At 47.3% G+C, this 21,355-nt stretch overlaps 1 protein-coding gene across 1 annotated transcript in view; it reads right to left on the bottom strand.

Moving 5' to 3' along the window:
- Positions 1-657, bottom strand: part of AHCY (adenosylhomocysteinase) — a 35,825-nt gene extending 35,168 nt beyond the window's left edge. The window contains exon 1 of the mRNA XM_060230984.1: positions 502-657. Coding sequence (XP_060086967.1) covers positions 502-529 — 28 coding nt within the window. The 5' untranslated portion in view covers positions 530-657. The remainder of the gene's footprint in view (positions 1-501) is intronic.
- Between the last annotated feature and the right edge of the window lie 20,698 nt (positions 658-21,355).

The following is a 21,355-nucleotide window of genomic DNA, read 5'->3' as shown; positions in this document are numbered from 1 at the left end:
CCTTCTGTCGGTGAACCCGAAGTACTACAACTCCCAGAAGCCACGGTTCCCTCCTGAGGCCACATGGAGTTTGCTCAGAGGCTTACAAGCTAGCTAGTCACGCTGAAGTCCGTTTTGGATTTTTAAAAGGCGAAAATAAATCCATCTACGGACCACAACAGAGCGCGCATAAATAGCTCCTTTTTATGGCCAAGTCCTCTGTATAAGGAAGGCAGTTCTGCGCGCACATATGGTTTCTAAGTGGGAGGGGAATGAATCAACGTAAGACGAACCCTTTGGGCATAGAGAAGCACGCTTATAGAGGTGCAATGAAGCAGAGCAATCTGCGGTGAAAGAGAACCATCCCCGCCGCTCGAGCCAGCCCCGCGGGGAACAGAAGTGCTGCCACCGCCAGGACTTCTGTGATTCGCCATCAGGGCTGCAAAGGAACCAAGCTACCTTTCCAGGCCTTGCACGGAGGCAGCTCACCAGCCCCAAACGAAGAGGAAGAAAACCGCTTACCAACTTTGTAGGGCAGTTTGTCCGACATGCTGGAGCTTTTGCAGCCGGAGCCTAAGAGCGCTTGAGCAAAAAGGAGGGGCGAAAGGTGGCGGGAGCCGGCTGGCGGCAAAAAAGCTGGCTTTAAATAGACTCGCCCCCTTTCGCGAATGTATGAGGCCGCCTCCACCAATCCCCATGTAGGGCAGGAGGTGGGCGTGGCCCTGGAATGCGCAGAAGGCTCGGCGATGCTCGCGTCCAGCACAGAGCTCGGGTAGCGGTGTGTGTCGCTGACATCGTGGGCGGTGCCTCGGGAGATGGCACGCGCCCCTGCTGGGTGCCCTTCGGTTCAGCACTCCCCCCCCCCCAGCTTTGCTTGTTGTAGCGCTCTCTCGGCGATTTGCAGCGGCATGGGCGTCTCCTGAATGAGCAAGATTTAGCCCTACAGAAGGATCTACAGGTGGGCAGCCGTCTTGGCACCTTTAAGTCCAACAGAGTTTTATTCACGGCATGAGCTTTCGTGTGGCAAGTAAACTGAGACTCCTTTCCAATACCTCATCCACAGCATCCCACCCCACCCCTTTTGGTTGGGGTGCGGGATATTTCAAGTTTCATTATATTACATTACCATCACTATATGTTGTTATAAATACTATAGCGACAGGTTCAGGTCTAGCTTGCTTCTAAATTAAGTGGTATTGGGAGCATTTTGCCATCAAAATTCAGAAGGCTTTAACATCTAGTTAGAGAAGAGGTTCAGGAATGTCTTGCTCCTAATATGAACACAATGTAGGGAACATTTTGCCAGCAAAATTCAGAAGGCTTTTGCATTTGGTTAGAAAAGAAGTATCTCAATGTCCTTGACAACCATGAAAGTGAAATCGCAGACCTTGAGCCATACACTCTGGAGAGTGAAGTCAAATGGGCCTTAGAAAGCATTACTAACAACAAAGCGAGCGCAGATATCAGTATCCCAGTTGAGCTATTCAAAGTTCTAAAAGATGATGCTGTTTGATGCACACATTATGTCAGCAAATTTGGAAAACTTGGCAGTGGCCACAGGATTGGAAAAGGTCAGTTTATATTCCATTCCCAAAGAAGGGTAATGCCAAAGAATGTTCAAACATTGCCCCATTGCATTCATTTCACATGCCAGCAAGGTCATGTTAAAGATCCTACAAGCTAGGTTTCGCAGTATGTAGATCAGGAACTACCAGAAGTTCAAGCTGGGTTTCGGAGAGGTAGAGGAACTAGAGATCAAATTGCCAACATTCACTGGATTATGGAGAAAGCATGGGAGTATCAGAAAAACATTTATTTCTGTTTCATAGACTATGCTAAAGCCTTTGATTGTGTGGATCACAACAAACTGTGGCAAGTCCTTAAAGAGATGGGAGTACCAGACCGCCTCACATCTCTCCTGAGAAACTTGTATAAGGGTCAAGAAGCAACTGTCAGAATGGGATACGGAACAATTGATTGGTTTAGAATAGGAAAAGGAGTTCAACAAGGATGCATATTGTCACCCTGTTTATATAATTTATATGCAGAGTACATAATGAGGAATGCTGGCCTGGATGAAGCAGAAGCCAGAATTAAGGTTGCCGGGAAAAACATCAACAACCTCAGATATGAAGATGATGCCACTCTAATGGCAGAAAGTGAGGAGGACCTAAAGAACCTCTTGTTGAGGGTGAAAGAGGATAGTACAAAAGTAGGCTTGAAATTCAACATAAAAAAAACTAAGATCATGGCATCCGGCCCCACTATACCCTGGCAAATCGAAGGGGAAGACATGGAAGTAGTGAAAGACTTCACATTTCTGGGATCCAAGATCACTGCAGATGGTGACTGTAGCCATGAAATTAAAAGACGTTTGCTCCTTGGGAGGACAGCTATGGAGAACCTGGGCATTACAATAAAAAGTAGAGACATCACCCTGCCAACAAAAATCTGTATTATCAAAGCGATGATATTCACAGTAGTAATGTATGGCTGTGAGAGTGGACCATAAAGAAGGCTGAGCAAAGAAGAATAGATGCTTCTTAGCTGTGGTGCTGGAGAAAAATCTTGAGAGTCCCTTGGACTGCAAGAAGATCAGATCAGTCAGTCCTAAGGCAAATCAACCCAGATTGTTCTTTGGAAGGTCAGATGCTGAAGCTCAAATACTTTGGCCACCAAATTAGAAGGGAGCACTCATTGGAGTAGATCCTGATGCTGGGAAAGACAGAAGGCAAAAGAAGAAGGAGACATCAAAAGCTGAGATGGCTGGACAGCGTTACTGATGTAAAAAACACAAATTTGAGCAGACTTTGGAGGATGGTGGAAGACAGGAGGGCCTGGCGTGACTTTGTCCATGGGGTCGCAAAGAGTCAGACTCGACTGTGCAACTGAACAACAACAAAGAAAAGAGGTTCAGAATTGGCTTGCTTCTAATATAAATATAAACATTTAAATGGTGTTGAAAATAAGTTCTTAATAATAATAATAATAATAAATTTTAAAAAATTTATTCTCTTCCATTCAGCTTTGTGTGGTATCTTGTTTTAATTACCATGGTTTATTCCAGAATGATAATTTTTGATGAAAATAAAGAGGTTGCAGAGAGCATTTTGCCAGCCAAATTCAGAAGCCTTTTGCATCTGTTTAGAGAAGAGGTTAAGGCCTGGCTTGCTCCCAGTGTCAACACTAATTGTATGAAGAGACTGAAGACTTTGAAGAAAACAGGAATACTCCTGAGGAAGACTTTTGACAAAATGAGTCTATATCCAGGTGCTTATTGGATGGACTTTTCTTTGTAAAGTTGTACAAAAAATATATATGACTCTTTTAAAAAGTTTTACTAAATGTGTTTGCCTGCATTATCACAGTGTTTGCATTCTCTCTTAGATTTGGCAACAGCATCAAGCTTGCCATCTGTAAAGTTATACAGAGAATGGTTGCTTGGAGTGACAGAAGAAATGTAAGGGACGGGGAGGGACAGTGGCTTAGTGGTAGAGCATCTGTTTGGTAAGCAGAAGGTCCCAGGTTCAATCCCTGGCATCTCCAGAAGAGTCCAGGAAGTAGGCATGAAAAACCTCAGCATGAGACCCTGGAGAGCCACTGCCAGTCTGAGTAGACAATACTGACTTTGATGGACCGAGGGTCTGATTCAGTATAAGGCAGCTTCATATGTTCATAATAAAGAATCATACAGTCTAAGCAACCATTTTGGCCCAAGAGCTGAAAAAAAGTGAAATGTCTGTCTATGCTGACCTGGATAGCACAGGCTTACCCAGTCTCATCAGCTCTCTGGAGCCTAAGCAGGATCAGCTGTGGTTGGTGCTTGGATGGGCCACCAAGGAAGTCCAGGGTTGCTACCCAGAAGCATCTGAAGAAGTGAGCAGTGACTCATGAAAGTTCATACCCTAGCACAAATTTTGTTAGTTGTTAAGATGCTACTGTTTGCTGTAGTGGTTAGATGTGCAGACTCTTATCTGGGAGAACCGGGTTTCATTCCCCACTTCTTCACTTGCACCAGCTGGAATGGCTTTGGGTTAGCCATAGCTCTGGCAGAGGTTGTCCTTGAAAGGGCAACTGCTGTGAGAGCCCTCTCAGCCCCACCCACATCACAGGGTGTCTGTTGTGGAGGGAGAAGATATAGGAGATTGTAAGCCGCTCTGAGTCTCTGATTCAGAGAGAAGGGCGGGGTATAAATCTGCAATTCTTCTTCTTCTACTGGACTCCTACTCTTTTCTGCTACACAGCAGCAGTTCATCTTTTAGGGTTTGTAGAGTCTTTCGGGATCAAGTGCCGTGTTCTACTGGAGAAAGCCACTCAATGAGATACCCACTCAATGCACAGCAGCCAAGAAGGTCTGAGCGCCTGCTCCGGCTGCAAAGCCACTGAGGATGTTCTCCGCAGCTGAGAACGAAACGTCTGGAAGGAAAACTTTCTCCAGTAGAACACGGCACTTGATCCCGAAAGACTCTACAAACCCTAATGATGTTACCAGCCGTGAAAACCTGAAATCTTTGATAGTTCATCTTTTGCCTTGAAAACCATAGGGGGTACTATAAAGTGGCTTTGACTTGACAGCACTTTCCTCCACCACCACCTGTGAAGATGCTGGTGTGCTTGCAAACAAAAAGAGGAGAGAGACAAGGGGTATATTTAGCCAGACACACTTGGAGCAAACTAAACTTCAGCTCTGCTGCCAGCCCTTCAACAACTCACTGTGGATTCAACTGGGAGTTTGGGAGGCGATGATAGACCTAAATTTGCAGATGACACCAAATAGGGAGGAGTATCAAACACCTTGGAAGGTATAGAATTCAATGAGATCTGAACACACTGGAAAAGTGGGCTGATGTAAACATGATGTAATTCAACGATAAGAGCAGAGTTCTGCATCTGACAAGCACACATACTGGACGAGGGACACACTTCTGTATAGCAGGGTATGTGTGAATTAGACTTTGGGATACAGGCGTAAGCCTAAGCCTGTTGCCTTCCCCCACCACCTCTGGCACCAGCAGTGCTGCCAGAACCTCAGTTGCTTGAGTGGCAAACAAATGGTCTGGTGTGTCACTATTGGCACTTGTACCAGGGTTGCCTACTTGAGTCTAGGAAGTACATCCCAGGATGTATAAGCATATCACACACTGTGCGATATCCAAGAGTTACATCCTCTGCAATACTTCATAAAATTCTGGGAGATCTCTCAGATTATACATTACAGCCAGTTGGATAGCTTGGGTTGTTTAATTCATACAATAGTTGAATCAAGACCAGTAGATGGCTTGAGGAAAGAGCATGCAAAGTACTAGAACACGAAACATCTCTTTTTCAATCTTTGCTCCTTATATCAGCCACACTGACACTGGCATCAGACACTGCTGTTTTCTGCTTATGCGGCCTGCAAGAATCCTACTTGCATCTCTTTTTTGTGGTATTTCTGATCTAGAGGAAGAAGAGTTTGTTTTATACCCCGCTCTTTACTGCTTGAAAGAGTCTCAGAGCAGCTTACAATCACGTTCCCTTCTTCTCCCCACAACAGATGCCATATGAGGTAGGTGGAACTAAGAAAACTGTGACTGACCCAAGGTCACCAAGCTGGCTGCATGTGGAGGAGTGGGGAATCAAACCCAGTTCTCTAGATTAGGGTCTGCCACGCTTAACCACTACGCCACAGCTGGCTCTTCTGTCCTGTAGTGGGTCTGAGAACATGATAAGAGATCATACAGAGCAATGGTGTTCAGTTTTTCCAGAGCAGAGATCCACCTTTAATACACACACACTGATAAAGATGTGGGGTCCACTAAACTTCAAGCACATAAGCTCAGCTGCCCTGAGAGGGCGGGATATAAATTTAATAAAAATAAATAATATAGTCACATGACATAGTCATGTGACAGGAAGGGGGGACTGAAGTTATAATTGCACAAGTACAAAGCCAGGACCATTTGGTAGCAGGCCAAGAGAGCTAGAGACAGAAACAAGCTCATGAAGGTATAATTCCATAAAGTCCACCCTCCATTTTCTCCAGGGGAACTGATCTCTGTAGGCTGTAATTCCAGGAGATCTCCAGACCCTATGCATATACTATGCATATGCCCAAGACTTGGTGAGAGATGTAAAAGTGATTGCGCCGCTTGGGAGCAGTGACCATAATGTTATTGATTTCACCGTTTGTATAAATAGGGAGTTGTCCAAAAAGACCGCCACAACCACGTTTAACGTTAAAAGGGGTAAATACACTGAAATGAGGAGGCATGTGAGGAAAAAACTGAAAGGAAAGGTACATACGGTCAAAACCCTTGGGGAAGCTTGGACACTATTTAAAACTATAATCCTAGAAGCTCAGGTAAAATACATACCACAAGTTAGGAAAGGCACAAACAGGCATAAGAAAAGGCCTGCGTGGTTAACAAACAAAGTAATGGAAGCTGTAAAAGGTAAGAAGGACTCCTTTAAGCGGTGGAAAACCAGTCCAAGTGAGATTAGTAAAAGGGAACACAGGCTGTGGCAAATCAAATGCAAGACTGTGATCAGGCAGGCAAAAAGGGACTATGAGGAGCATATTGCAAAAAACATAAAGACCAACAATAAAAATTGCTTCAAATATATTAGAAGTAGGAAACCAGCCAGGGAGGCAGTGGGGCCCTTGGATGACCATGGGGTAAAAGGATTACTGAAGGAGGATAGGGAAATGGCTGAGAAGCTAAATGAATTTTTTGCCTCCGTCTTCACTGTGGAAGACAAGAACTTTTTGCCCGCCCCAGAACCACTAATTTTGGAAGGGGTGTTGAAAGACCTGAGTCAGATTGAGGTGACAAAAGAGGAGGTCCTACAACTGATAGACAAATTAAAAACTAATAAGTCACCGGGTCTAGATGGCATACATCCGAGAGTTCTGAAAGAACTTGTAGTGTATCAGTAAACAACTTGCGCCCGCGCAGAGGCTACTGGGCCGTCCCAGAAGCCTCCAGCGCAGGGCGCGGAATCACCCGCCAATCAACAGCTGCGGCGGGTAGTTCAACAGGTCAGGATTGGCCTGACCGACCGAGTAGGCTGTACCGGGAATTGTATATAAGCGGGGCCCGGCCCGCGTGCTCTCTCTCTTGCAACGTGCTCCTAATAAACTATGTTGCCCTACTCTCGTCTCCGCTTCGAGTACGTTACACTGGCGACGAGGATGGGATGATAGCCTCAGCGGCTAACACGGAGATCTAGGGCAACCACAAGTCCTGACCGCCGCCGCCATGGCCACACAGAACGGAACCACCGGCTACATCGAGACATTCGACCCCGCCAATCCTGAGGGCTGGGAGTCCTACGCGGAGCGGGTCGAGTTCTACCTCAGGGCCAACAAGGTCACCGACGCAGGCACAAAGAGGGACGTTCTCCTGAGCGTCTGCGGGCCAGCCACGTTCGAGATCGCCAAGGGTCTCTCGGCTCCCGCCCGCCTCACGGAGAAGTCCTACGAGGAGATCATCAGACTCCTCACCGGCCATTTCTCGCCACAGCCTTCACGGGTGGCCCGTCGGTTCCTGTTCCACAGAAGGGACCAGGCCGTGGGGGAATCGGCCGCCGACTACCTGGCGGCTCTCCGCAAGATCGCCGGGAACTGCAACTTCCCCCAGCTGGAAGACACCCTGGCCGACCGATTCACCTGGGGCCTCCGCGACGAGAGGCTCCAGCAGAAGCTCTTCGCCAAAGAAGAGCTCACCCTCCAGAGCGCCTTCAGCGAGGCGGTGGCGTTCGAGAGGACCTCCAGGACCTTCCCCAAGGCCCGGACAGAAGCCGCCCACCACGAGGAGCTGGACCACGACTGCCCAGAGGAGGAAGAAGCCCACCAGCTGCGCCGCCCAGCCGGGCCACCCAGCAGAGCCGCCCAACGCCCCCGAGCGGCCGAACGACCCCCAGCGACGGAGAGGGTCCCGGCCACCAAGTGCGCCAGCTGCGGCGACCCCCACGACAGGCGGGACTGCCGATACCGAACCTGGGACTGCCGGAGCTGCGGAAAAACGGGCCACATTGCGAGGGCTTGCCGAGCCAAGCCCAACCGCCGGAGGCCGACCACGCATTACGAGTCGGCGGAGTTCCACTCCACGGACTCCACGTCCCTGCAGGTACTGAACTTGCCCCTCTCCACCCCCGATAAAATCAAAATGGCGGTCCTCATCGAGGGGAACCCCTGCCAAATGGAAGTGGACTCTGGTTCCTCCATCTCCATTATAGCGGAGGAAACCCTGAGGAAGCTGTGCCCCCCCCCAGCGGCTGCAACTAAGGCCGGCGAACTTCATACTCCGGGACTTTCAGAAGAATCCGATGCAAATCGCGGGGTGGGCGCGGGTGCAAGTCGAGCGGGGGTCCTTCTACGGCCCGCTGGACATCCTGGTGGTAAAGCGCCAGCTTGCCACCCTGCTGGGACTGGCGTGGTTCAAACCCTTGGGGATCCAGGTGGAAGGGGTGGGGCAAACCCTAACACCCAGGGGGTTCGGGGAGATATGCCAAGAGTTCCCTGACGTGTTCGATGGTTCTCTAGGGAGCTACAAAGGGCCGGCCATCTCCCTACCGCTAGACCCCATGGTCCGGCCGATTCGGCTCAAGGCGAGGAGGGTCCCGTTCGCTTTAAAGCCAAAAATAGAGGCCGAACTAGACCGCCTCACAGCCCAGGGAGTCCTGGAGCCTGTGGACTACGCCACCTGGGAGACCCCCATCGTAACCCCCATCAAGCCAAACGGGGAGGTGCGGATCTGTGCAGACTATAAATGCACGATAAACAAGGCACTGCAGGATAACCCCTACCCAGTGCCGGTGGTAAGCCACGTTCTGGCTGCCCTAGCGGGGTCCAAGATCTTCGGGAAGCTGGACCTGGCACAGGCCTACTAACAGCTCCCGGTAGATGCTAAGACGGCGGAAGCCCAAACGATAGTGACACACAGGGGGGCCTTCAGGGTGAGGAGGCTCCAATTCGGGGTTAGCGTCGCTCCCGGGATCTTCCAGAGTATAATGGACGCTCTCCTGAAAGGGATCCCGGGAGTCCAGCCGTTTTTTGATGACGTGCTAGTCGCCGCCCCGGACCCCGAAGAATTCGGCAACCGCCTAAGAGAGGTACTCCGCCGGTTCCAGGCAGCGGGGCTCAAAGTCAAGAGGGAGAAATGCCTGTTGGGGGTCCCACGGGTGGAGTTCCTGGGGTTCGCCGTAGACGCAGCGGGAATCCACCCAACGGAAGAGAAGACCCGAGCCATTGTGAAAGCGCCAGCCCCCACCTGCAAAGCGGAGCTACAAAGCTTCTTGGGGGTGCTTAACTTTTACCATTCATTTCTCCCCCACAAGGCGGCCCTAGCAGAGCCCCTGCACCGCCTGCTGGACAAAAAAGCCCCTTTGGTTTGGGGCAAACGCCAAGCAGCCGCGTTTCAGGCAGTCAAGGATGTGTTGGTGTCTAATGCGGTGCTCCACCATTTTGACGAGGGCCTCCCCGTCATCCTGGCATGCGATGCGTCGCCATACGGGGTGGGAGCAGTCCTGGGGCACCAACTACACGACGGGAGGGAGGTACCGGTCGCATACTACTCCCGCACACTGACACCAGCCGAGCGCAACTACGCGCAAATATTCAAGGAGGCTCTGGCAATCGTGGCGGGGGTCCGCAAGTTCCATGAATACCTGTATGGGCGGAGGTTCACCATAGCTACGGACCACAAGCCCCTCTTAGGTCTGCTGGCCCCCGACCGTCAAACCCCCCAAATACTGTCGCAGCGCGTGTTGAGGTGGAACCAATTCCTCAACTCCTACACTTACACACTGGTACACAGGGCCGGCAAGGCTATGGGTCACGCGGACGCACTCAGCCGCTTGCCGCTTCCGGAAACGGGTCCAGACCCCGCCCCCGCACACCAGGTCATGCTAATGGAGAGCCTCCCGGAGCCGCCCCTACACGCAGCGGAGGTCGCCAAGGCCACCCAGAAACACAAGACACTAGCACGGGTGCTCGACTGGGTGGTGAGGGGCTGGCCGGAGGGGAACATGGGGGAAGAATTCAAGCCATATAAGACCAGGAGGGAGGAACTAGCAGCCCACAAGGGGTGCCTGTTATGGGGAAGTAGAGTGGTGATTCCGCCCCCGCTGCAAAAGCGTGTCCTAGAATCTTTACATGAGACCCACCCCGGCATAGTCCGAATGAAGGCCTTGGCCAGAAGCTACGTCTGGTGGCCGGGGATGGACGGGGAGATAGAGGGCTGGGTCCGACGGTGCCAAACGTGTCAAGAGTCGCGGCCCGAGCCTCCCAGCGCCCCCGCCACTAGGTGGGAGTCAACCCGGAAACCATGGTCGAGACTCCACCTCGATTTCGCGGGGCCATTCCAGGGGCAGATCTTCATGATAATAGTGGACGCCTACACCAAGTGGTTGGAGGTCATCCCCGTAGGGTCCACCTCATCCGCCGCCGCAATCCGAGCGCTGCGCAGGGTCTTATGCACACACGGGATCCCGGACACCATAGTCTCAGACAACGGGACCGCGTTCACGTCTGCAGACTTCCAGGCGTTCCTCCATAGATACCTGATTAGGCACATAAGATCTGCCCCCTTCCACCCAGCCACCAATGGCCAGGCAGAGCGGATGGTCCGCACCACGAAAGAAGCCCTGGGCCGAATTGTACAGGGAGACTGGGACCACCGATTAGCAGCATTCCTTTTCGACAATAGGGTCACCCCCAACCCAGTCACAGGGGTGAGCCCGGCAGAGCTCCTAATGGGACGCAAGCTGACAACCCGACTGGACAGGCTACACCCCGACCGGGCGTCAGACACCCGCGGGAGCCCCGAGGTTCGGGACGCAGTCAGGGGGTTCTTTGCGGGCGACCCAGTCTACGCCCGGAACTACGCAAGGGGGCCTGAATGGGTGGCGGGCCGAGTGCTACGAGTGACGGGGTCCCGCCACTATGACATATCAACCGAGGGGGGCCAGGTATTACGGCGGCACATAGACCAGTTGCGCCGCCGCACGCTACCGGAGGAGCCGGCGGACACAGAAGAGGCGTGGTCCGGGGAGGGGCCAACCGAGAGCCGACCTGAGGACGAGGCCCCAACGCCCATCACGCCGACGCAGGGAACACCAGAACGGTCCGAGCCTGAAAGACCCGCTGAGCCGGCCCCGCCGCCTCCGGCCACACCACGGGCCGCCGAAGCACCAACCGCGGAAGCAGCGCCTCCCCCACCAGACCTCCCTAGATGGTCCATCCGGGAGCGCCGACCTCCCGCGTATCTCAAAAACTATGTTCCTTAACTAGGGGGGGAGGGGTGTAGTGTATCAGTAAACAACTTGCGCCCGCGCAGAGGTTACTGGGCCGTCCCAGAAGCCTCCAGCGCAGGGCGCGGAATCACCCGCCAATCAACAGCTGCGGCGGGTAGTTCAACAGGTCAGGATTGGCCTGACCGACCGAGTAGGCTGTACCGGGAATTGTATATAAGCGGGGCCCGGCCCGCGTGCTCTCTCTCTTGCAACGTGCTCCTAATAAACTATGTTGCCCTACTCTCGTCTCCGCTTCGAATACGTTACAGAACTCAAAGTTGAACTTGTGGATCTTCTAACAAAAATCTGTAATCTTTCATTGAAATCTGCCTCCGTTCCTGAGGACTGGAAGGTAGCAAATGTCACCCCCATCTTTAAAAAGGGTTCCAGAGGAGATCCGGGAAATTACAGGCCAGTCAGTCTGACTATAATACCGGGAAAGTTGGTAGAAACTATTATCAAGGACAGAATGAGTAGGCACATTGATGGACACGGGTTATTGAGGAAGACTCAGCATGGGTTCTGCAAGGGAAGATCTTGCCTCACTAACCTGTTACATTTCTTTGAGGGGGTGAACAAACATGTAGACAAAGGAGACCCAATAGATGTTGTTTACCTTGACTTCCAGAAAGCTTTTGATAAAGTTCCTCATCAAAGGCTCCTTAGAAAGCTTGAGAGTCATGGAGTAAAAGGACAGGTCCTCTTGTGGATCAAAAACTGGCTGAGTAATAGGAAGCAGAGAGTGAGTATAAATGGGCAGTCTTCGCAGTGGAGGACGGTAAGCAGTGGGGTGCCGCAGGGCTCGGTACTGGGTCCCATGCTCTTTAACTTGTTCATAAATGATTTAGAGTTGGGAGTGAGCAGTGAAGTGGCCAAGTTTGCGGATGACACTAAATTGTTCAGGGTGGTGAGAACCAGAGAGGATTGTGAGGAACTCCAAAGGGATCTGTTGAGGCTGGGTGAGTGGGCGTCAACGTGGCAGATGCGGTTCAATGTGGCCAAGTGCAAAGTAATGCACATTGGGGCCAAGAATCCCAGCTACAAATACAAGCTGATGGGGTGTGAACTGGCAGAGACTGACCAAGAGAGAGATCTTGGGGTCGTGGTAGATAACTCACTGAAAATGTCAAGACAGTGTGCGTTTGCAATAAAAAAGGCCAACGCCATGCTGGGAATTATTAGGAAGGGAATTGAAAACAAATCAGCCAGTATCATAATGCCCGTGTATAAATCGATGGTGCGGTCTCATTTGGAGTACTGTGTGCAGTTCTGGTTGCCGCACCTCAAAAAGGATATTATAGCATTGGAGAAAGTCCAGAGAAGGGCAACTAGAATGATTAAAGGGCTGGAACACTTTCCCTATGAAGAAAGGTTGAAACGCTTGGGACTCTTTAGCTTGGAGAAACTCGACTGCGGGGTGACATGACAGAGGTTTACAAGATTATGCATGGGATGGAGAAAGTAGAGAAAGAAGTACTTTTCTCCCTTTCTCACAATACAAGAACTCGTGGGCATTCGATGAAATTGCTGAGCAGACAGGTTAAAACGGATAAAAGGAAGTACTTCTTCACCCAAAGGGTGATTAACATGTGGAATACACTGCCACAGGAGGTGGTGGTGGCTACAAGTATAGCCACCTTCAAGAGGGGTTTAGATAAAAATATGGAGCACAGGTCCATCAGTGGCTATTAGCCTATTTTATCTATTTTAACTAATTTATTATGTAATTGATTATATTTAAAATTGCTGTTTGTACTGTATTGTTTTATTGAATCATGGAATTCCATGCCTGTGAGCCGCCCTGAGCCCGCCTTTGGCGGTGGAGGGCGGGATATAAGAATAAATTTATTATTATTATTATTATTATTATTATTATTATTATTAGTGTGTATGTATAAAAAAATTTTTTGCCACTTGTGACACAGAGTGTTGGACTGGATGGGCCGTTGGCCTGATCCAACATGGCTTCTCTTATGTTCTTATACTCTAGGATCAAGTCCCTCCAAAAAGTAGCAACAAATATGGCAGCTCTATAAGGGCTTGTGACTTTGCAGATGGGGTTTTACAACCCACCAGAGGTTCCTGACCCATGGACTGTAAAACCTTGACATAGAGGCCTTTACCTATATCAGCTGCTTTGGGTATCTCAGTTCCAGATCATTCTTCAGGCCTGCAGTATCCTTGGCAGTCTGTGAAAAGCACAGTGCTCTTCACTGTATGGTCAACTGCAGAGAAAAAAATAACTGAGAAATTTGAAAAACATGGATTGAATATACTCACTATTGTTCAGAAGGATCCACAGTCATATTCAAACTATTCCTTCATGCTCCTGGCAGTTGCTGTGTTATCTGCTCTAACACTGTTACAGTGGAACAGTCAGAAAAAGATTGTATTTATTTTTCATAACATAATATCTTTTTCTGTTAGATATTTTTGGTTCTGCTCTAAACAAGGAATACTAGTGGCTGCCTGCAGTCAAGCCACTCTGAAGGTCTCAACTGAGGTCTTTTATATCATGTGCTACCTGATCCTTTTAATTGGAGATGCAAGGGATTGAACTTGGGACCTTCTGCATGCAAAGCAGATGCTCTCCCACAACCACTGAGTCAATGGCCCCTCAAACTGAAGCTGACTCAGGAATTACAACTGGTCCAGAATGCAGTAGCACGAGTACTTACAGGTACTCCAGAGACAGCACATGTGCAGCCAGTGCTATGCCAATTGCACAGGCCCCAGGTTGAATATTAGGTCCATTTCAAGATTTTGGTTTTAACCTTTAAGGCCCTAAAATAAAACGCCCAAATGGAGGATTGTTCTCTCTGGAGAGGCTGCAGTCAGGTGAGTTCTTTCTCTCTGGAAAGGCTGGGCTGGAGGAAGGCTGCAGTCATGAGAGCTCCCTCATCCAAAGCGTGGTGAGTCAGTTGGAATTAGAGGAAGGGAATGCATAGTTAGTCATGTCAGGGCTTTTTATTTTGCTTTGTACCACCTTTATTGTTTTCATGTTCACTATTGAACTAAAAGTTATAACCCACTTGTTGTTTTGGGCACTTTCAATAAACTTATGGTTATTATACTGCCTGGGTCCTCACATCACTTCAGTCATGGATAGAGGGTGTTCGTTAGGAAGGAAGACATGGATTGGGATGGTGCTCTGGGCCCTTCCAGACAGACCCTTACTAGAGTGGTAGCAGCCAGTAGAACGCCCTCCCTGTTCCCCTGCTTGTGACAGTTCTTCATAGAGCTTTGTGCTTAGAAGATCAGAATTTACTTGTGATTCATAGCCCAAGAGATGCCCGGCTATCCTCAACTGGAGCCTGGACCTTTTTGGCCCTGTCTCCTGCCTGGTGAAACTCAATGGCTAGTGACATCCATGCTAAGGTTGCCAGGTCTGTGTTGGAAAATACTTGGAGACTTAGGGGGTAGATATGGGTGAGGGCAGAGCTTGGAGAGAGGAGGGGCCTCAGCATGGTACAATGCCATAGAATCCACCCTTCAAAGCTGCCATTTTCTCCAGGGGAGCTGATCTCTGCCAGCTAGAGATCGTTTATAAAAGCAGGAGATCTCCTGGCCCTACCTGGAGGCTGGCAACCCTAATTCATGCACTGTGGGACTTAGCACAGTTCTGCAGAACATGCAAGATGAAGATGTTCCACCAGCCTTACAGCTGAGGACAGCAACTGTTTACCTCCATACTTGGGTCCCTCTACAGTGGGAGAGAGATTTTTACTGATTGTATTTTAATGCTTTTATTTTGTAAATTGATTAATTTAATGCATGTCTAATTATTTTAATGTATGTTTTAAGTCTGATGTATACTGCCCTGTTGGATAAATCTGCTGATATGCCAGCTACATGAACAGATCACCAAGTGCAAGTACATTCATGTGGTGAGTGCATTTATGTAATGGGGCATAGAGATTATTTACACAGACAAGTACTTTATCCATGGCTGCCATCATGTCTCCTCCCCTTAAACTGGCTCACTTGGGGTGCTAACACTGGATGCATAGCTGCTGAGGACTCAACTAGAAGCTGGCAGCCATATGGAATGCTGCACAGGTAAGTTAAGCTGCCTCACAAAGAGTGCCAGCTGTTTCCTTAATTTTTTTTCTCCTCTGGATTAATCTCCAACTTTTATTGTCATACATATAAGCAAAAAGGAAACCTGAAACATGGCAATTGTGAACAGTCCTGACTTTCATTCAGCAAACAAAAGCACAACATTAAAATTAAATCTACAAAGTTACCCCAAAACTGTTTATAGAGATACAAAAAGATTACTAACTGGCCTGCAGGAAAATGTCCTACCTTTTAATTGTATGTTTAATAGGGTGCTATTTATCTCAATGCCATGAGAAGATTTAGCTGCTCAGTTCCACAAATTAAAGCTTTATTAACAAACTGGACATTTTTCTCTAGGCCAGCTACCAATTCTGAACCCTAAATTTGCCTTTACAGTGCAAAAAATGGCCATTTTGTACTGAATGCTATCCTTTGGGGAAGGTTCCCTCTTTTTATGCCCTGTATGGCCCAAGCTAACGTGATCTTATCAGATCTCAGAACAGAAGCTAAGCAGGGTTGGCCCTGGTCACAATTTGGATGGGCCCAGGTTGCAAACCACCTCTGAACATCTCTTGCTTTGAACCCCTAGGGCCTATGGGCTTGCAATATGTCAACTGCAACTTGATGGCACTTTCCACTACCACCCTCTTTTAGAGATTCTGCATTTTCCCAGCTGACTTCTCAGGGTGAGAGTGCTTGAACTGTGTCTGATGCAAGCTTCTTGGATGGCTGGTGACTGATCTATACTTTGGTACTGCAATTGGTTGTTTTGCTTTTGCTCAGTCCAGGTTCTTGTCCTTCCCTACTAATAAAAATAATCTGGGTTACCACCTTGATGGACAGATATTAGTTTCTGATTCTGCTCGGAGCATCAAAGGTTTAGAAGATGGTGCTAATAGCATTGCCTGCATGCTTCAGAATCCATCCAGCACAGCATAGCATTCATCTGTTTTGAGAAGGATGTCAAGTTGTATCCTGGAGTTCTTTAAATGTTCCCAGTGCTGTATGCAGCTACTGTCTCCTTTTTCTCCACTGCTTTCCTTTGCCTATTCTCCTTCCCACCTGCTTTGGGGTAAATGTATGATAAAATAGATATTTCAGGGGAATTAAGGAGAAATTCAGAGAGACTTCACCTTCAGTATTTCCTTCCAGATTACCAGTTTCTCAAAACTTTGTGTATAGATCCTCATCTGATGAAGTGTGTTTAAGAGCACACAAAAGCTTACATTCTAAATAAAAATTGGTTGGTCTTAAAGGTGCAACTTGACTCCTGCTTTGTTCAAAGCTATGTGTGTTAGTTTAGTCCCATAAACTGTCACTCCAGCAGAGGGCAGAAAAGGTTTGTTCTGTGGGAAACCAGATTGGATCTCTAATTAGTGTAATACTAATGGGCAGTCTTGATGATCTGTAGCTCCAAAATAACACATCTGGTGGCATTTTACATACAAACAACATTTATTCCAGCATAAGCTTTCATGAAACCAAGTTCTGTCACAAAAACTTCTGCTGGAATAAATTTTGTTAGCCTTTAAGTGCCCATTTTAATTAGGTAACAGAAGCTCTGTTGTTTTTTAAAAACAGTACTGGAGAGAAGATACTACTATGTCAGCTAATTTTCTTACTTTAATAGATCAAACTGTTTAGAAACCTTGCAGATTTCAAATATGTTAACAAATGATGATACTCAAATGTCAATATGTGGCACTGGCAAACTGGGGTAGTTCAAAATGAAACCTTCAGACAAAAGGGCTAATGTTTATACAGCAACAGCAGCAGCCTTAATGACTAACCAAAGAAGAACTTGTGACCTGGCTCAGATCCCATAGAATGGCTAAGATTATTATTTCAGCTTGTTTTATAAACACCCCTCTTGTTTTTATGTGATACTAGTGAAAGTCAGCGGTACAAATGCAGCCATGCTGCTCCAGGAAAATCAGGAGACATCAACTGCACTTAGTTCAGCATTATCTCACACTTGCCTGCATTAATCAAGAAGCTCATGTTTTTAAAACTAGCAGCAGTGCTACCATTCATTATTCTATACATGCTCAGCAAAAGGGAAGTGCTTATTCAAAAGATCCAACTCCAAGGTGCAAAGGGCATAGAAATTACACTGGAATCCATAGCAACCCTGCTGCAATCCACCTATCATAAGTAGTGTATAGTGGCACCGCATGATAGCCATAGATGGAACCAGCCAACCAATACACTGATGCCTCCCTGATGTCATGTTACCATTACCCACATACTCATTGCAACAAGGGAGGGAACAAAGAAAAGGCAGCACCCCCAACATCCAGCTATTGGGCAGACTATGGCATGACCAGTAGGAATCTTGAAATGAATATATCCCCCAATAGCTCTGTGGATGCAGGTTCCATTTCTCTTCTGCACTCGACAGAAGCCCACTGGCTCTTCTACAGAGATGCTTCCACAGGAAAGCATCCAAGCTAGAGAGGGTGTTTTCAGAGCATCCACTAACTGTTCATTTTCCAGACTCACCCTTGCTTTGCTATGATTTTTCCCATATCCAGTTTTGATATTATATGTTTTGGAAAGATCCTGATGAAAGGTTCTTTACATGAATCAGAAGGTGTGTATTTTTTAAGGTCTTGCCACACTCAGTTTGATGAGCAGTGGACTCTAATCTGGAGAACTGGGTTTAATGCAGCCAGCTGGGTGACCTTGGGTCAGTCACATTCTTTTAGAGCTGTTGTCTCAAGAGCAGCTCTCTCAGCCCCACTCAACCTCACAGGGTGTCTGTTGTGGGGAGATAAAGGGAAGGAGATTGTAAGCCGCTTTGAGTGAAGGGCAGGGTATAAATCCAACTGCTCCTTCTCCTTAACTCAGCTACAGAATTTGCCATTTCCTCTAGTGCTACTGGAAAGCTTTGGGGGATTTTGTTTTAAACTGTCCATTGCTATAGTTTAGTGACATTATAATGATTGATTGTAATAATTGATTCATTCCAAGTTAATTTCCTGCCTGCCACTCCTCAGATCTCTGGCTCTGGATCTGATGCACGCTTTGATTCTCTGGGACTTCAACATTTTAAAACTGTTTTCTGCTTTTTTTTGTCCTTTTACAAAATATTCTTTTTTTAAAAAAAGTTTTGTCTGGTTTTATTCCTTATTTACACTTTTTGCCAGTTCATCTCACTTCTCTTTTCTGCTTCCCTGCTTATATTTTTCCTTAAATGAATGCATAAACTTACAAAGACTTTTGGGAAGTTTCCTTATGTGTGTGTTTTTAATGGTATTTTGGTTCTCTGTTCAACATATGTAATCTTCAACAATAACTTCTAAAGTTATTAGACCACTGGACCAGTATGGTCTAAAATATGAAAGACACATTATAGGCTATGGAGATACAAATTTCAAATATTGTTACCTGCTAAGGGAGCTGATATTTTCAGAACTGAAGTAAAATTACAAGTATCTGTTCAGTCCATACTGTCTTCCCCTAGGAGTGGTGGTAAATGTCAACAGAGCATGAGGTACCTGTGATCAGTCCGTGAAGATCAGACAGCACTGCTGTAAGTTAAAAGGGTCTTAGATGAGTTCAATAGGTTTAGGGGAATCAATGTTTGTCAGACGTAATCTGTAGCCAAGAGAGTTGAGTGAAGGTAGACATACAGCTAACTGAGCATAGGATTTTTTCCCCTGGCTGGTTAAACTGGGGAAGGAGCAATGAACCAGTGTCTGCTTACCTGAATTGCTAATAACTTTTTTCCTTATTAACAAAAGGTACAGAATGCTAGTTAAGCAAATTGTCTAGAAACAGATTTGAAAAATTAAAAGCCATTAAGAGAGCTTTGAATTTACTTGTGGCTAGCAGGCTACTTCTCTACAAGAATGTTAGAGATGTCTGAGTACAGAACTCCTGTTTCAAAAGACTAGGGCCTAAGCACTCTCTTATTACTTTAAAATATTTGGTGCTGCTTTTCCATACCTTAAGATGAGCCCCCCTCTCCCCCGCAAAAACCCCCCAATAAAATTGAACAATCTCATCTGAAATAGCAACATTCAGAACAAGACATTATACAGACAATAAGCAAAAAAGTAACTACTCAGCAGATCTCAACAGCCAAATGCCCTTTGGAATAGATAAAACACCTTTCTCCTTTCCAGATGGAGATGAGAGTGGAGCGGCTCTGCAGCTCCTCTGAGAGCACATTAGACACTGCTGTTTGCTGCTTTTATTGCCCACATTCTTATTTCTATTAACAAAGGCATTTAGAGCAGAGCCTGACTTGCTAAATGGCATGCAGCTCCAGTGAGGGCTTGCTCATCCAGGGAGAGGCAGTCTCCCAATCAGACCAATTCAATCTTAATCACCCATTACTGAGCCCTTGTGTTTCCCAGGAGTCTGACCCTGTCCTGTTGACAGACAGATGAAGATGAAGATAAGAAGATATTGGATTTATATCCCGCCCTCCACTCCGAAGAGTCTCAGAGCGGCTGACAATCTCCTTTACCTTCCTCCCCCACAACAGACACCCTGTGAGGTGGGTGGGGCTGGAGAGGGCTCTCACAGCAGCTGCCCTTTCAAGGACAACCTCTGCCAGAGCTATGGCTGACCCAAGATCATACCAGCAGGTGCAAGTGGAGGAGTGGGGAATCAAACCCGGTTCTCCCAGATAAGAGTCCGCACACTTAACCACTACACCAAACTGGCCTCTGGTTCTGGGAATTCAGTTCCATGCTTGGAACTTTACTCTCAAATGGAGGGAGGGAAGAGAGTGGTTAAACTTAGACTCCCCCCATGCTTCCCTCCTCAAAAAAACTAAAATATGGTTGAAATTTGCCTCACTAGGGAAACGTACATGTATACATAAGTTTCCCCAACAGGACAAAGAGTAGTTCACTGAGGCTATTTCAGGTCATGAAATCAGCATGGTGGAGGGGGGGAGGGGAGGAACATTTTAGTCCTCTCTTATCAAGCATCAGGGTCACAATTAATTTGGGCCTTCTGCACCTGGAAATTAAATTCCAGGCATAGAACTCAGAACATCTCTGTTGACAGGATGGAATACTATATGGTTTCCTGTACTGGAATATCTAACTGCTCAACAAGAAATTCCTAAAATTGTTAATGATTTACCCTATGGTAGAATGTTAGCACTGTTTGTTTATTTATATTATAATATCTTCCTTTGAAGTACATGTTATATGTATATATATGAATGTGTGTGTGTGTGTATATATATATAGACACAATATCAGCCTATTCATATTTTATTTATAATTGTATTATGTATAATTGTACTGTTTCATGATTTAAAACCAATAAAGTGTTAATTTACAAACAAACATGGATAAACTCAGAGCATCTCTGTTGACAGGATGGATAAACATGAAGGAGATAGAAGGACTTTGTAAGGTGTTATTAATGTATGAGGCTTCATCAGAGCCAGTGTGGTGTAGTGGTTAAGAGAGCTGGACTAGTGTTTGGGAGATCCAGGTCTCATGTTGTGGAAGCTTACTGGGTGACCTTGGGCCACTCACACTCCTCTAGGTTTGCCAGGTCCAACTCAGGAAATATCTGGGGACTCTGGGGTGAAGCCAGGAGCAAGATTGTGACAAGCATGACTGAACACCAAAGGGAGTTCTGGATATCACATTTAAAGAAACCACACTTCTTTTAAATGCCTTCTCTCCATTGGAAATAATGGAGGATGGGGCACCTTTTGTTGGGGATCATAGAATTGGACCCCCTGGTCCAATCTTTTTGAAACTTGGGGGGGGGGGGTGTTTGAGGAGAGCCACCAGATGCTATGGTGAAAATTTGGTTGCTCTACCTTAAAAAAACACCCCCCCAGAACCCCAGATACCCACAGATTGATTCTCCATTATACCCTATGGAGATTGGTCTCCATAGGATATAATGGAATGCCCAGTGGACATTTCCCATCCCCCTTTCTGCTAACCCTGAAGCTGGGGAAAGGACCTTCAAACCAGGGGACTGCCTGCTGCCAACTGGGGCTTGGCAACCCTGTCTTCTCAGCCTATATATCTCATAGGGTTGTTGAGAGGAA

Source organism: Heteronotia binoei, chromosome 2, assembly GCF_032191835.1.
Source record: "Heteronotia binoei isolate CCM8104 ecotype False Entrance Well chromosome 2, APGP_CSIRO_Hbin_v1, whole genome shotgun sequence".
Taxonomy (NCBI): domain Eukaryota; kingdom Metazoa; phylum Chordata; class Lepidosauria; order Squamata; family Gekkonidae; genus Heteronotia; species Heteronotia binoei.
The sequence above is the reverse complement of the archived record's forward strand: the minus strand, read 5'-3'. Positions and strand labels throughout refer to the sequence as shown.